The sequence below is a fragment of the Ammospiza caudacuta genome, chromosome 1, assembly GCF_027887145.1.
Source record: "Ammospiza caudacuta isolate bAmmCau1 chromosome 1, bAmmCau1.pri, whole genome shotgun sequence".
In the NCBI taxonomy this organism is placed as follows: domain Eukaryota; kingdom Metazoa; phylum Chordata; class Aves; order Passeriformes; family Passerellidae; genus Ammospiza; species Ammospiza caudacuta.
The window spans coordinates 92635915-92653409 of NC_080593.1; the positions used below are offsets into that span (position 1 = coordinate 92635915).

Sequence of the window (17495 nt, forward strand, 5' to 3'; positions counted from 1 at the left end):
TCCTTTCATAATTGAAATCATATGCCAGCTACCTACATTTACTTGTTTTCCTACTTGTTACAGGAGGAGGAAAATATTTTTACTTTTTATTGGGTTTTTTTCCTTTTCCTCTATGTGTGGATATCATTTTCATTGCTTTGTGCAATGAGGATTTGTACTAAGTTTTATGCAAGTGAGATAGGAGATAACAACATTTGTATAAGCCCTTTCGTGTGCTCTACCAAACAAGGTCTCAATGGGAGATCATAAAGAAGAAAACAGCTGTTTCACATATTCCCTCCAGCCACAAGAGGCCATTTCACACTTTGGGCAGTCTTTCTCAGCTCAGACAATACTACTTTGGAATTGCTGCTGTTCTCTGCTGCATTTAACCATCACAAGCTACAATGAGCCATTGGTCAGTGTACAGATTTTTAGCCTAACAATCCCATGAGGAATGAGCTTCCTTTGGATTACAGATGTAGTGCATCTCTTACTTGTTTGACAATATAATGTGTTCAGTTTTCCTTCACCTCTGAAACATGTAAATACAAGATGCAGGACTAAAGTGCATATCTGCATCTCTAAGTGAAACAAGTGACTGCATTTCACTGAACTATCAGGGGGTGTCTAACTAGACCAGGGAAGATGCTAAACAGAGATTTAGGAGAAAGACCTTGGCTTGAGTTTGTGTGCTTGATGTTGCTCCTAGTACTGAGGGGGGCCATTTAGAAGGTGAGGAGAAGGCTAATAATCCCACTGCTTCCTATAAAGATGACTCCTTTTGGAAAGGAATCCTGAAAACCCTGCATGATATTGAGAAATGGGAGGAAGGGATTTATCTCCTTGTAGAAGTAAACCTGCAAGAAATGTCATCAGCTCTGATGTATTCGTAGTATGATAAAGATCTGGACTATCTTTAGATCACCCTTGTATTAGGAATGTCATTCTGCAGTGCTGTCTTGTTTCTCCTTTTCATCTCCTATGTTGCCAGGGTTTCTTGAGGCCTCCTTCAGTTGTGTTTCATTGTTGGAGGTCTAATTCCCATGTTGCAGGTTTGGTTTTTTCTAAGCTCAGGGCTTCTTTTTGAGTTACTGTTACAGTACTCACTGCAACATTTGCAGATGGTCACAGTTACAAGAACAGCCATGACTTCAAGGGCCAAGAGACTGGTTGGTTTATTATTCATCACTGTGAAAGTATGCAATCAAACTGCTCTCTTAAACAGCTACCTGTACAAAAGAAAATGAACACTTTTTTTCTTGATGAAGTGGTGCTGGCTATGGCAGCCAAGCCAGATGCTGAATGTGTTATCTCAGTCCATCTGGCATATCTTGCTTCCACCATCCAGGAAGGCTGATGCTTGCCAGTGGAGTTCATCGTGATACATCCTCCTGATTTAGGAAAATGGGGGTTATTCTTGTATTTATTGTATCATCATTTCCTTCTTATTGCAGTGTGAATTGAAAAGGAGCAAAACTTCATGTTTGGTATTGTAAGCATTCTTTGTTCCTGTCAGTTCTAGTTTTGGGTTTTTTTGGTTTGTTTTTTTTTTTTGTTTGTTTGTTTGTTTGGGTTTTGTTTTTTTTTTATTATTTTTATTTTTTATTTTTATTTTTAATTTTGGAGATGTTTCTAATGGAAGTCACCCTTTTGTTTTAAAACCTTACCAGGATTGCTGAAGAAGAAACAGCTGTTGTCTGCCCTGTTATTGATGTTATTGACTGGAACACATTTGAGTACTTGGGAAATGCTGGTGAGCCACAGATTGGTGGATTTGATTGGCGCCTGGTCTTCACTTGGCACAGTATCCCTGAAAGAGAACAAAAACGGAGGAAGTCCAAGACTGATGTGATCAGGTTAATTTTTATGCATCCTCAAAACTGTGCATGTGTTTTTGATTTCACCTGAAAATGCCAGGTGCTGAAAGATATTTGGGAAATGAACATATTACTAAAAAGTATGTATTTTGTTTAGTTCCCCATTTTTTCCAAAATAGCTCCTGTTTACCATATTCCTGGAAAAAATAGTGCTCTAAAAGCTGAAAATCCTGTTTCATCTTCCATGTGGAAAGCCTATTGCAAAGTAGGTTCTTGACTCCTCTAGACAAACTCTTACAGATGCTTACCAGCACATGGAAAGAGTGTAACTGATTAACTAATACTGGAGGATGCCCTCTGTGCAAAGCAAAGAGCTCTGTGTTGTAGAGGATATGTATCATGGGCAACGATGAAAAGGGGAAAAAAAATCACCAACCAGTAAGAAGGTAAAAGCAGTTTTGAAGATTTTTTCCTGTGCTATGTAGTTCACTGTGTGCTATTTTCAAAGCTGAACCATTTTGCCAGCTCTTTACAGGGGTGAAACAATACAGCTCTCTCCACTATGGTTTCTGTGAAGGACTGCCTCACAGAGCTCAGGCTGATGTCTTCATTATGGGTTTTAATTTTGTTTTATTTTAAAACAAGATGCCATCAATTGGTACTGTTTGTCACTCAACATTGTATATTTAGGAGAGGTAAGAGAATAGAACAAGCAAGACATCTGGATAATGGGAATGGTAGACAAGATCCTGATAGCTGAGGATCTGCCATGTTAAACCTAGCCCCATCTGCTATGGAAGTTTCTGTATTTCAGCAGTTTATTGAAGTCAGTTAACCTGTTTGGCAATTTTAATACCGTAATTTTGTTAGTACTTTTATCTGTTATTTTATAGACCACAAAAAATATGGAATTACTAATTTTTCTCAGTCTTTTCTAAGTTACTTATCATGATATTAATTCCCAGTATTTCACAAATACTAATGGACTTACACTCAACAGAATGAACTTTTTTTTTTAAATGGGAAAAGTGAGGTAGTAATTGAGTCTTTCTCAGCATGTATTAGTCCATGTTGTCCTTAAAAAAAAAAAACCAACAAAAAACAAATGGATTAAATATTTTTAAAAACATTTAGTTCAAATATGATGCTTTTTTTCTTCATGATAAGAAGAATTGTGTTTGACAAGCCAAGAGGAAAATGATGGGGGATAAAGTTTCAGGGTAGCCTGAGGACTGGGAGCTCGACAAGTGTCTGGAGAAAGCAGCAGTGCTGGGAGTGGTGTCACCAACAGCCTGGTTTGGAGAGATCTGGAGGGAGACAGAAGGACTTGACTGGTTATGGAATTTATTTTTCCTTCTGTCTTGTCTCATCTCATTCCATTCTTTGAAACAACATATGACAGTGTGAGACAGTGTTGCTTCAAAAAGAAAGCTGGTAAAATTGGTTTTGACAGATTTAGTGTAATTGATCTTTCATCTCGCTTTTGTTGATATTTACCTCAACAGCATTTTGGAAAATTCACATAATGCCAGATGAACTTAGTTCTAATCACCATTATATACTTGGCACTTTAAAGAAAGTCATCCTAAAACTGTAAACAATAGGGAACAACATTGAACAAATACAAATTTATGTACATGTGCACACTCTACCAAAATATAAGTACATCCCTTAAGTGTGCTGTCACTGTGGGCCTTGTGATCTTCAATGAGGACCCAGCCATGACTCCTGTTGTTTTCTTTTTCCCAAAACTTAGTAAAAAATTTAAGAACACACAGATGGTTTCTTTCTTAGAAAGAAAACAAATCTCTTTAGGGGCTATATTTACTTAATAATTAAAATGTGAGAGTTTTTTTAATTTATATTAGTGGGATCAAGAATGTTGGTTTTAATTACTAAAGCACAAGTATTTATTTAATTATTGCTTAAGTAAAATATATAAGGACACAGCACTTGAAATTTCAGAGCCAACTAATACAGTTCTGCCACAAAGAAGTAATGTTCTGTTATGTGAAGAGGCTCTTCATTTACACACAGACACTGCAATTGGAAAAATGTATTTTAACACAATATTTTTACATTCTGGTGTTGCTTCAGGTATGTTTTTTTTAATGCAAAATTAAATTCAAATGGCCTCATAATAATTGATAAATTTCTGACTGTTACTTTGTATCCACAAAAGACTGAGAAAATAAAAATATGTTGTATTTTCTTATCTGTTACATTGGTTTAATATTTTTTTATTCAGTTCAGAGTTTCTATTCTCTTTCATAGGTCTCCAACCATGGCAGGTGGATTATTTTCTGTGAGCAAGAAGTACTTTGATTATCTTGGTTCCTATGACACAGGAATGGAAGTCTGGGGAGGAGAAAACCTTGAATTCTCATTTAGGGTAGGTGGCTTAATTGAAAGTTTCTTTTCCTCAGAATACAACAAGTTCCTGTTTCTTTCTTCATGCCCTTTTACTTAATGAGGTAGCTAAGTGCTAAGAAGGGAGCATTTAGGGAGTATCTTGTTCTTGCACTTCAGGATTACTGTACTTTTCTTCCAACTAGCCATTTTAAAGCAATTTTTAAATACATGTCTTTGTTTTGAGCTCTAGTATAAAATGTGAAAAAGGGCTGTGATACTAGTGGGTGAAGTTTACATCCTGCAGCTTGAAGGAGGTCATGGGGAAGAAGATTTGTAGTGCTTTGATGTGACTCAGAGTTCTTGCTCTGGTTGATGGAGCAAGCAGTTCCCAGTGGGGCAGCAGAAGGCAGCCCCTGTACTAATTTTAAGGTCTTTTTCTGTTTCACCTCAGAAAAAGTTGGTACAAAGGTTATAAAAGGTGGAAGATCTCCAGTAACTGTAGAGTTGTGCCCACAGGAGGCGTGACCAAGTGCTCAGATGTGAGTCAGATAGCTGTAATGGAAAGGATTTACAGCAGGAAAAGAGAGGAGACACAGCACAGTCCAGGCTGATCAGCAAAGCAGAGTTCTCCCTGCTCACCTTTACCAGTGCTGATTCCCCCTGAGCACTGGCTGCCTGTGCTTTACCCCAAATCACACTGAGCTCATTGAAGCCATCCAGTGGTGATGTAAGAGGGATGCCTCTTTTGGCTTTCATGGAGTTCACAGCTTATTATCCTGGATTACCCTTGTCTGTTCTGCCCATCATCTGTTATTTTTGATGGTCATGTTTGCATTTCTCTGAGTCATTGACTCATGGTTCAGGAGGATTTTTGGATTTTTTACCAGGTGACAACAGATTTCAAGGTTAAATAGCATTTTAATGTTATAAAACCACTTTCTTGAGAAAGGAGACATCAGCAGACTGTCTCTCTGGATGTCTGTGTGTTAACCAGAGAAACATGGAGTTTTCCTGGCTGCTGTTATGATTTCCTGCTGCCTGTAGTGCAGAAATCGTAGAAAAGAGGGTATAAAAATAAGGAACAAAAATTATTAGGAATAACAAGCACAGGATTAGAGTTGATATGGTTTCTCTCTGTTTGGAAGACTTGTCAGCTGGAAACACTCTTCAATCTGAGTTCATGACCACCTCCTTTTTCACCTAGGGAACAGTTTCTGGCACATAAGCCCAAGCACAGCCTAGTCAGTAGTCCTGGTCTAGTTCAGCAGGCCTCCACCTGGAGGGAGAAGAAGTTCACCCACCTCCATCAGCCCTGGAACCTTCTGAAGCAGGAGTCTCTGGTCCCGGTGTACCCAGAACTTCAACTCCTTGAAGAAAACCTCTAATATGGCACATTTGGCATGCAGTTCTTGGCTTCTTGTTCTTTGTGTCTTGCTTTTGGGGAGACCAAGGCTTGCATGCAGCATGACCCTTCCTTTTGGCTCAGAGTGCCCCAGTCCCAGCTGCTGCTTTAGACCCACCCTTCCCTTGCCATTGGCCTCTATGAGGCTCTGGCAGCCAATCTCATTTTGTACATCACAGGTTCCCCTGAGCCAGGGCTCCCTGGGATGCAGCAGCATGTGTGAGCAGTGCCTTTACTCCTTCAGCATGCAGGACAGAGGTCTCCTCATGGGAGAGAGGAAGCTTCAGAGGTAGCCCAGCACACAGAAGCACAAAGGGAGCAGCAGAGTCCTCAGGAGAGAGTGCACAGACACTCTGCAAGGGTCTAAGCCAGCATGTAGGTGCAGGTGGTTCAAGCAATTCCTGGGAGACAAATGATTTAACAGGACAGGCTGTGCAACGGCCAACAAATATGCCTGGCCAATTTTCCTAGTGCAGATTGCCAGTAGCATCTGGGTATTTGTACGCAACATGCTTTGCTCTGTTTGATTTGGAGCCCTTGTACTTGTGCTCTGTGTGGAGAGGATTTTTGTGGAACAGAGCAGAGTGCTATGATGCTGTTTAACTGTGTTCTTTTGGCTGCCTGCAGTGTTCCAAGAGGTCGGAAGGGATAAATCATTGTTAGTGTTGTTGTCCTTGTGTTTTCTAAACCTGTCAGACCTGAAAATTAGGAGCAGAACTACTCAAAACTGCTGTAAATTAATTTATTGTTGCTCTCGTCTCTGAAAACACCACTCTCTCCCAATGACATGAAAAGACTTGTCCTCAAGCCTCCTCTTTCTTGCACTTCGATTATTCTGAGCTGAAGAAATTCTCTGTGGTTTTGAGAAGTGCAACAAGGACAAAGCTTTCACTAAAAGCACGATGACTAAGAGAGATGGAGGCTACGTGCTGAATGCAGAATCGAGTCAATGTACCTTGATTTTGGATTGCTTAATGCTATTTGGCTGGATAAGATTTCACTTCATGGGCATAATGGGCATTGAAACTCCTCTTTCTGAGGGATTCAAAACATGCTCTTTCATCTTCTCCCTCTTGTACTCAGAGCAAAGGGAACTTGGTTGCAGCTTCTGTCCCCTCTCTGCTCTTGGTCCTGCAAGTGGCACTGCAATGTAAGTTTGTTTCTGGACCAACGCTTAATATGTCTGTGGTCTGTCCTTCAGCCTACCATGTGCAAAAAGGTCTTTCTTCTCAAAAATGTTCCTGCCCATGAGCCTGGGTGATACGCCTCAGAACACCTGGGGTCTTCTCTTTTCCAGTATTTTTGTATTGTTTCTTTTTGTCTGGATCTGGAACTCTGTCTTGTGTTGAGAGCAGCCAGGGTGAGTCTGTGTGTCTGGGGTGCCTCTCCACCCACCCAGCTTCCGACAGATTGTGCATGAGCACCACACTGGGGGCTTAGCCACAACTTGTCAAGAAAAAATTGCAGCAGAGAGAGAGCAGCAGAAACATAGGGTTTTCCACATTTTGCCACCTTTTAGGATGTAGCATCCTTTCTATGTTTTTTATTTCTTCCAGATAGTCTTAAAGTGTTAGAATGAGCTGGTAGAGCTTTTATTCTTTAGTATTCATTGACCCAGCACAAGGTCAATTGTCCAGAGACCCTGGCAGGGACAGCGATCCCAAGGTGAGATTGTGAACATTTTCTGTAGGTTTTCATAATGCCACCATCTGTCTCTGAAAACAAAAGAAAGTACGCCGATAGTCTGCATGCATCAAGATGAAAGTGAAAGTGAAAAAAGGAATGTCACCTTGTTTTCTTATTGAAGTGGAGGAAAAATGTGTGCTTTTATTATGAGAGCTGTGAGTTACCCAGACCTAGTAAAGAAACAGATCTACATGTACGTGAACTTGCAAAATATGCATGAAACCTTATGTGCTTTTCTGTTAGAGAAGGTTGAGCTAGTTTTATGGAGAATCTTCTGCAGAGCCACTTACTTAGCATTTAGTAATCAACTTTACTTTCTCTATTAAATTCCTCGCTTTATTTTATGGCTGTTCATTTGTACCTGATTCTATATAGAGGTCATAATTTTTCCATATTAATGAAAGTGAATAAACAATTCCTTTTGAGGAATTGTTTAGCTGAAGTATATTCAATTTTCTTTTGTAATAGGATGACAAGATAATTTTTGTACTGTTTTTATGAAATACTTAGAATTTAGTGAGCATTGCTTAGCAACCTACAGTTATTTTTTAGAGAGCTTTAATTATTAAAAATTCAGCTGTTATGGAATTCTCTTTTTGTCATCAATTTAGCAGAGGTATGGTCAGTTTGTTTCATTCCTTTGAAATCAGACTTTATCATGGAAGAGCTGAAGCATGTGCTTCCTTTTTAACTACATTTTTATTTCAGTAGTCTTTATCATCTGTTCCTAATATATTTTTTAAAAGTAGATAAATAAAGATGAATTAATAGTTCTTATGTGGAATATAACATTGGAAATTTTTAAACTAATAAAATTATGGCTCTTAATATTTGCTGACAAATCTTGAATGGTAAATTGAAGCTTTAAAAAATTAATTTTGAACATAGAAATAATAATGATGAAAAATGTTGTTTTTAAATAAATCTCAAAAAAGGAGGTTGTAAAGTGAAAGTGGATAGTTAGTTTCATAGCAGCTTTCAAAATGGCAGTAAAGTAACTTATCTAAGAAAATATGCAAATTGTTTAAAAGATTAGTACAGAATTGTAGATTTTTTGTATAATTCCTTTAATCATCTTTGTTCAAATGACAAATATACTGCTTCCCTGAAAAGCAGCAAAAAAGAGGAAAGAAGCCTCACATGGAAAACAAGAAATTAAAATTTTAAATCCAGGAAGTAATAATTATCCAATGTTCCCTATAGCTGATTAATGATTTACCTATATCTTTAAAGAAACTCTCTGTTTTAAAAGTAAACATATGTATTAGAGTGCTTACACTTTGGTAATTAAATATAGCATTGTGCCATGCAGAAATTCTGATGTTGTTATCCAAAACCAAATCAATGGAGATGACACTCATTGATCTCCAAATTTAGAAATTTTAGAGAAATTCTAAGTAACTTAAAATAAAAAAACCCTAAAAGTTAGCAGTCTAAAACCAAGTCCTATCTTGTGTGAGTTGAAAACCTTTATCTTTTTAGATCCCTAAAACTCCCAGAGAGAGAGGTGGGAAAAGTCCCACCACTGATCTTTTGGCACTGTTAGCAGCAGAGCTTTTATTTGCTACCTCTTATCTTTCACTCCTGCTGTATGTATTTGGATAGCATATAATTAAAAATGTATACAAGAAGGTTGTCAGGGAGCAAACCTCTACCCCCTTAAGCCTATCCCAGCTAATTTCCTTTGTCTTCCATTTACAAAGGAATGATGAGCTGCCACTTATGCATGGTTGAATACATGAGGAGAATTCTAAATCTTTTATGGAAAGTCCATCAGAGCCATTGGTGACAGCCTCAAGTTAGTTCAAGTACAGCAACATCTCCGGCCTTCCTCCCATCTGGCAAAATTTCAGAAACCTTGTTTCAGGCACCCTTCAGAAACAGGGCATCTGCCATGGTGTGGTCACACACAATATTGAATAGGAAATGCATAGCTCTGCTTTCCTTTCAAGTAATCAAACTTGAGATCGGAATGGGTGATGGGAAAGTGGCTGTGTAGATGAGCTGCCAAAAGTCCTTGGTTTTCGGAGGCGAAGAATGTAATTACAAAAATGTGTACATAGTGCTGAGGCTAATGGATCCACATGATGGTTGTTTCTGGACTTTATCTCATGGGCTGTACATTTCCCAGCCTGGGGAGCCAGAGAAGCAGGAGCCTGAGCACAAGGGCAGAGTGATGGTTTGCAGGGATCTGCCAATTCCACATTTGGGTGCAAGTACTTCCTTGGCATCAAGCAGGAATATTAGTTTAGATAGGGGAGGTTGTTTCATTGTTGTTGGTTGGACCATCATAAGTTATAGAAGTACTTTGCTTTTTCTTTTCATGTGCTGGCTCTGGGGTACATTTCCCAGCTTTCCAATGGAAAAGGTTACTGAGATTTTATCACCAGGCACCTATGCTGCCCTTCTAGATTGGTGAATGTACAAATGGAAAGCTTACCTTTGCCAAGTCAGCTTTGTAGAATATGTAGATGGTACATAGAGCTATAGATTTCTAATAAGAATTAGTTATCAGTTACTGGTTTCTTTCTGAAATAGCTATTTATGTGGTTAATTTGGAAAAGAAACATGCTTCTTTTGTCTTTTAATTTATTTTTTTTCAATAATACCTGCATAACTTGTATGGTAGATCACATCTTATCATGACAAAATAAAGCTAAGAAAGGAATATTGCACTCCAGATAAAACCAGAGTGATTATCTCCTTGTGAACTCAGAGCAAATTACTAAGAGCAACAAGGATGTAATTCTATCCAGTTTAGTCATCAAATGAGACACAAAATTATTGTATGTGTTACTTGTAGTGTGGTGTGGTGTTCTTGAGATGGTGTTGGTCTTACACAGGCTTATTGTTACTATATCCTTGAGCTTGCAAAGGACAAAATTAATGACGCACACTGTCAATTCTTTGCTCAGATATGGCAGTGTGGAGGAAGTCTTGAGATCCATCCTTGCTCCCATGTAGGTCATGTTTTCCCCAAACAAGCCCCATACTCACGGGTCAAAGCTCTGGCAAACAGCGTGCGTGCAGCTGAAGTGTGGATGGATGAATATAAACAACTTTATTACCACCGAAACCCACACGCTCGCTTGGTGAGTTCAACTCCATTGTTCCTGCAATTTCAGAATTTGTTTTTCAACTTACTAACTATTGGCTAAGCTAATACTTAACATGAAGTGCTTTCTATGTTTATTTCTTATTCCTTCTGAAAGTTTTTCCCAGACATAGAATAAGTGTATAATTTTTAATTCATTGGAAAAAGATTTAAAATTCTGTAAGAGTACAAGGTGGCCCAATCTATGTCAATAATAAGTGAAAAAATAAAAGAATAATATGAAGCGGGATCATCAAAGCAAGGAGGAGTTGTTTAGCCTAAAATGTACACTTCTGTGAAATGGCTGATCCTGGACTCTCAATAAGAATTACACAATTAATGAATGCAAATCCACAACTTTCAGTGGACAGTAGACCTTCAGGTAAACAGCATGTTATTAATATTTAGCAAAATTACCTGTCTTGTGATAATTGTAAAACTTGGGACTGATGTAAACCAAAATATATTTTTCTGTTTGATTTACTGCTGCACCATGTTCAGTTAAAAAAAAAACCGAAGCACCAACAAGTAGAAACCAAAATCAATATTGAAATGATTAAATTAATTAAAATCAATCATGGCAACTCAGATAAAAATGTTCCTAATAAAATGTTTCAAGTATCAGTTCTGTCAGTTTTGAGTTCTTTTAAGTTGATATTTTTATTTTCCTTGAAATGAAAATGCAAGATCATTGGTTGCAGAATTTTTCAGGAAATTATTATTGTGAAAACTGACTATGTCAAAACAGTAAAGCAGCGTGCAAATTCATAACTTGGACGTATTTATCGTTAGGGGCCTGAAGGCTGGAAAACAATAACAGTGGAAGGTTCTCTCAGTGTCTAGAAATGAATTAAATGAACCCCTGTCACAACGTCTGAAATTCAGGCCCCAGAGAAATCATTGTCTGCTGTTGCTTGTTTCTGGAGGTGCCTGGTCTCCCCAGCATGATCTCTTTGCATGAAGTTTTCTAAATGCTGCCTTTTTGGTTTTGTGCCTGGGATGGGCTGCTGGGCATCAGCCTCTGGCTGCACTGGATCAGACCTGGGTGGGGCAGGGAGCCCCAGATCAGATCAGTGTGGGGCACAGGGAGCCCCCCTCTTATTTGAGTGGCCAACCTCTATAGATGCAGCAGGGGAAAACTGCCCTTGCAAACATGAGACTTTTAAAAAATATGCTACAGGATGCTGGAGAAGATGAATTTGGTTAGCTTTCATCTTGTGTTTGTTTGGATTAAATTGGGTAATTAGATCATTATAGTCCACACATTTGTAATAATTGGTTTACTTTAATGTCATAAAAGCCATTTAGGTTTTATTATCGGAGTCTGACTTGGAGAGAAATATGGGATTTGCCCATAGGCAACGCCAGGCTGATTTCAGCTTGTCATACACAAAAAGAGCAATAAATGCTGACAATTTTTCATGTAAAATGCTGGGCCTCTTATGTCTGTAATGACAGAGCTTTAACTTTAAAGGATATTTGTGTTAGTACTGAAAGTTTCATGTATTGGCTTATTGTAACACAGTGGATATAAGCTGAAACTCATGAGGGTTATTTTTCCACATATCAAAGCTGCTGCCAATGAACTTTGGTTTCCATAATGCTCTGTGCACCACTTGTTGCAGCAGTTGAGCTCAGACCTTTTTACTTCATCAGACCCAAATATTCAGTTCCATAGCATACAGGAAAATGATTGATGTTATGGCTGCAAAAATTGGTTCCATGAAGTTTCACTGCAAGATTAATGTTCAGACCTCAGAGCTAATATGTCACGCTGTTTGTTTATTCAAACAGGCATCTCTGTTTTACATCTGCTTTGTGTTTTCAGTGGTATTTCCACAGCTCTGAGAAATGCAAATATGTTTGTGGTTTGATGAAAGACTCTGTCAAGTGACCTGTAAAAATCTGGGGGCTGCAAACGCTCTCTTGTGCCTGACTATCTGAAATCCCTAGTCAGTATGAAGATAGGGTTTTGAAGACAGACATAAAAAGACATGGACTCTGCTCCAATTCATAGACAGGGAAAAGTCTGCAATGAAAGCTTTTCTCTGGAGGTTTAAAATTTCATACTCCTCACCCCCCCAAAATGGTGAAGTTCAAAGGATACATTATCAGATTCACAAATTTCATAACTTAAGTGTAGAACTGTACAGGTAATTTTCAAATGGATAGTGTTACAATTTAAAGTCCTAAAGATTCATTCACTGCTTTGGAGATTTTCAATTATGTATCTAAAGGAAGTCTCATTTTCCAGTATGCCTTCTCAGTCTCCAGCAATCTGTATTCAAGGGCTTCCTCACTTGCAGATTCAGGGAGTTTTCTTACACAACTCTCTTCTAGAATATTTTAAAGTTCTACTTGCACAGTTCCAATTATTTTTTGTCAGCATTTAACAAATGTAAGGATAATGAAATCAAATCCAGCACCCAAACATGGTGATATTTCCTGGCTAGAAGTCCTACTCATCACTGTAGCATACGGTTCCTAATAATGTATACAGATAATTTAAAAGAGAGCATCTGTTCGGGATTTTTTTAAATTTTTTTTTTTCTTTCCTTTCTTTTTTTTTTTTTTTTTTTTTTTTTTTTAGGAACCATATGGAGATGTGACAGAAAGGAGACTTCTACGAGAGAAGCTGAAATGTAAGGACTTCAAATGGTTTTTGGAGAACGTGTATCCAGAACTTCACGTACCCGAGGACAGACCAGGCTTCTTTGGAATGGTATGTGGCTGCTGAGAAGGGAGCCTGCTTGCAGTTCTCTGAGCTCTCCTACTAAGTTAGTGTGAAGGTGGTTTTGTGCCTAAATCAGTTTGGGATTTTGGTAGAATTCACTTAAAACTGGTAGGCTTTAAAATGTAGTATTTATCAGAATCTTTATTGAAGGGAATGGTGTTTATGAAGGAGTTCTGAGACAGAGTAGGAGAACAGGTAATGTTGCTGTGGATTACTCCTTCTAAGTGACATCTTGGGACTGTTAAAGGCAGGAAAAGAGGAGATTTTTATTTCTCGAAACATTTTGTAACAAAAAGATAACAGTAAAGTGTTTTATTTTACTTGTTGAATTGAAAAGAAAAGGAGTCTGCTTTGAAACATATGTTCATACATTTTATCTGATGAAAACTATGATGCTCTGCTGATGGGAAAGAGAACTGGTGCTAAGTGCTTCCAGATCATAGGGGATTCTGTATATTAAACCAACAGGTTAATTTTTAATCTGGAGGTCACTTTAGACCAACAAGGGCACAGGCAATAGTTTCAATCAGAATCCTCTTCTCTTTTAAGAGCTGACAGCTCTTTATGCTCTTTGCAGCTTACAAAGAAATATAAACTATAGCTCTGTGTATATTACATTACTGTAATCTCATCTGGAAGGGATGAAGGCCGAGATGATGCAGCAAGTAGCTGTTTCCTCTGAAAAATCACCTCTCTCCTCTCTACCAGCTGCTTGTCAGGAACACAAAACTGCACCTTTCCACCAGGCAAAGATGTATCAAATACTTTCCTAATTACCAAATGCCTCATCGACTTAAAAGTACTTTTGCTGGTAACTCAATCTCTCTGCAGATCCAGCTGAGCTGCATTCCCACTCTGCATCATCACATCCAGCCCTTGTCTTGCTGCCATCTGCCCTTCCCCAAGTTACTCAGCCTCTGCTGAATCTCCTTCAGGAAAGGGAAAAAAAAATCTGATCTCTGTGGACATACAAAACATTCAGGAACAAAGTCTCCCCGAAGTCTGCCCTAATAGCTTTGTAACTTGTTGAATGAAAAAGATGCTAATGTGGAAATGCTGTGGTTTCCCCTGGGGAAAACTCCTCCCCTGGGGAGCTGTGGGAGCAGTTGTCAGAAAAGCCCTTAGGAGCCTCTGGGAGAATTGCCACCCTCCTCCATTTGTCTTGGAGCTTGCAGGAGAGGTGATATCTCTCTGATCAGTGGCATGAAAGGTGCTACCCACCATTATCCAGTACCTTGAACAAACCCTGGTACAACACTGGTTCTGTTTTTGTTCTTTTGTTCTTTGTTGCCACTGGCAAGTTCTGAGACAGTTGAAGCAGTAAAGTATTATAAGACTTAACTTCCAGGAGCATTTCAGGTATTTTATCCTTCCCTCCACCTCCATCCTTCTCCCTCCAAAAGAAAGGGTTAGACTGGTGCCAGTGATAGTGAAGAGAAGGGATTTGTGCAATTTCTTTTATGATTTAATTGTCATCTTCAGGCAAGGAGTTGACAGTACCTAGAAATAATAACTCTTGTTCAGAGCTGCTTGAGGTATCTAGAGTGTAATTTAGGTGTGCTCTATATATTTCTCCAAAAACAATTCATAAATGCTGTCATCTAGTTGTGAGCATAATGAGAATACGCCATTTTTGGGGGGGAGGAGGAATTTAAAATGTGATGGAAATATGGTTGTACTCTGAGAAATTGGGAGTGCAGAAACGACACCTACTGATTCAGCTGATTTGTGGATATTGAGTCCCATCTGCTAGCTTCAATGAATCACTGATCTTGTTCTTTACTCCCGCCTCAGCTGTGTAGGGCTTTTCTGCTTCACAAAAATACTGTATTTAAAAGTGTCAGCTTTGATAACAGCTCAGCTTAGTGTGAGGTTATTTAATTGTTCAAGGAGAATACAAGGGAATATGGAGATTTTTACTTCCCTTAAAAATCTTTTTACTTTTGAACTGAACTTAAAAATATTTCTAAGATTACCTGTAAGTCAGCCATGTGCTATTCAAACGGAGTCAAGAATTAATGAGCAGCATTCAGTGCTGTGCACTGGCAAGCAGCTTCTTATGCTACATTTTTTTTCTTGATACATGGATAAAAATATCCATACTACCTACTCTTGGTTATCTAAAATGCTAGCTGCCTCAAACTTTACTTAAACATACTGAATTATGAACCTTTTTTGCCTGAGATATGATTACATTCCTGCAAACTGCCTGGCACCTATAAAAGAGATAAATATCTTCTTGCTGCTCCTTGGGCTTCGTGCAGCTTTGGAACTTTGTGGGATATGAACCTTCTGCCTTGAATAATTTCTTTGAGGGGGCAGGAAGAAGTGATGCTGGTGGGCACTCAGTGGGTTAAAATAATATGTCAGCACTTCTGGAAAGGCTGATAATACCTTTTAGGCTCTGGTGTAGCACACTGATGTATCTTTTTCTGGCACAACCTCTGATTTGGCCATCCTTGAGCATGCTACGAGTAGGTAGGTGTGAAATTGTAACAAGGTTTGAGCCCCAGCTCTGCACAAATTGCTCACCTGGACAGCAGAGACTGGGTCGGCTTACAAATCCTAACTACCCTGGGAAGGGATGGTGTGGGAGTCTGTAGGGAGAGCTTTGAGCCAGCTGGTGTGCTCAGCATTGGTGTGGTGACATCTCTGCATTGTGCAGCTGGGTGGAGATAGAGGGGCTGGGCAGCTCTGTGCTCTTTCCATGATATGGGTGACTGTGGAAAGGCACCGCTGCAAAGCAAGGCAGGAGCCAGGGCTCTTCTCTCTTCTGAGGTACGCATTAAGTATGGCTGGCATTGAGGTGCATATCCAAGGATAAAGACTGGGGTCAGTCAGTGAATTTGGCTTTAAGTTTGGCATCAAGATTGGCATTAAAAAACAGCGGTGACACAAAAATCAGGATTTTACTCTAATTTTCTGTAAGTTTGATCACTTGGTGGTGAGACCATACTATGTTCTGACATGGTAAGCTTTTCTTTGCTCTCAGTTTCTAGCTGATATTTCTTTCAGCTGAATGTAAAGCAACTAAGCTGATAGATGTCTTGTGCTGGGACTTTCTATCGGGTCTCTCTTTCTGCCTTCTATCACTAAAGGCATCTGTTTCTGACTGAGTCAGTTGGGAAGTCAAAAAACTTGAATTTTTCTTTTGACAGTTCCTTCCCTATTTTCCTCCAAGACCATCTCATCTTCCTTTTCAAGTCCTCAGTCATAATTTTCTTTTAATTTAGACTAGATATAATCCTAAAAAAATTGGAAGGAAGATTTTAAACTATGCCTTTAAAACTTTGAAGAATTTTGTTTTGCTGCAACATGAAAGAGAATTTAAAATTATTTAAATTATCTAAAGAACACATATGTTTGGACAGGCTTGCAGAAGAATATAGCTATGTGCTTTAAATTACATAATCAAAGATATTGCATGACTCATGCTTCAAGTTCTCAGAGGTATCAGGGTCCCTTCTCTAAGGTATACCTCTAAAACTTCATTATAATCCAATTTGTAGAGCTGCCACTTGACATTGGCTTGGTAGCCAAGATTAGGACTGACTAGACCTGGAGACTTTATGCCAATCACAGGAAAATATGCACCACTTGGTTGGCTCTGAAAAGCCTCTGAAAGCTAGGCAGAAGCTTTTTAAAAGGAATTTCTGGAAGAAATTCAAGTGTTTGGTAGTGAACACACCATTGCTTGAGCCTCATGCTTATGGGTTTTTGAGCTTCCCAGGGGGATTTGGGCTTGCTGAGGTGAGCCAATGAATCCAACAGCAGTGTGTCACCTTCCTTCAGAGGGTTTTAGTCATCAGTCTTGTATGCCCTTTTCAGCATTGCCCTTAAGTTAACAGGTGATATGAAAATAGCATTTACTCAGTAGAATAATTTCCTGTGACTGCTTGGATTACCTTTGAGGTAAAAGCTGATCTTTGATCAGTACTAGTGAAGCTGTCTGGCTTGCTGCAAATTCATATCTTACTGCATCCCACAGTGTCATCTGTCCATCTCACTAATAGATCAGCTCTACTGCCGCTGGCAGAATAAAGAGGATTCTGATCTATTTTGTGCATGTCGAGAAAGGTTGGCAGGGCTCCATTGGCTGTACTTATCAACTAATGTAATGAAGTTTTAATGTCAAAAATCTGTTGTTGATGGTTTGTTTACAATGCACTTTATCAAACGAAGACTTATTCATGGAATGCCAGCTGTATTGTGTAGTTATATGCAAGTGTCCAGATATTAGGAAACAATAGATTGAAATATTTCCTAGAAGTAAGGGTTAAGGTCTATGGTGAATATCTTGGTGTTTATTACCTATGTCAGCCTCCAAACAGTGGTAACTAAATGGCACAGACAGTGACATCTGTAGTTTCAATAGCAATGTTTCAATAAGAAGCAAATGCTGAAAAAACCACAGCCAATAGTCCTGCA

At 38.8% G+C, this 17495-nt stretch overlaps 1 protein-coding gene across 1 annotated transcript in view; it reads left to right on the forward strand.

Moving 5' to 3' along the window:
* Positions 1–17495, forward strand: part of GALNT12 (polypeptide N-acetylgalactosaminyltransferase 12) — a 47436-nt gene that overhangs the window by 16918 nt on the left and 13023 nt on the right. Inside the window, exons 4-7 of the mRNA XM_058810310.1 lie at positions 1653–1838; positions 4074–4191; positions 10155–10331; positions 12924–13055. Coding sequence (XP_058666293.1) covers positions 1653–1838; positions 4074–4191; positions 10155–10331; positions 12924–13055 — 613 coding nt within the window. The remainder of the gene's footprint in view (positions 1–1652; positions 1839–4073; positions 4192–10154; positions 10332–12923; positions 13056–17495) is intronic.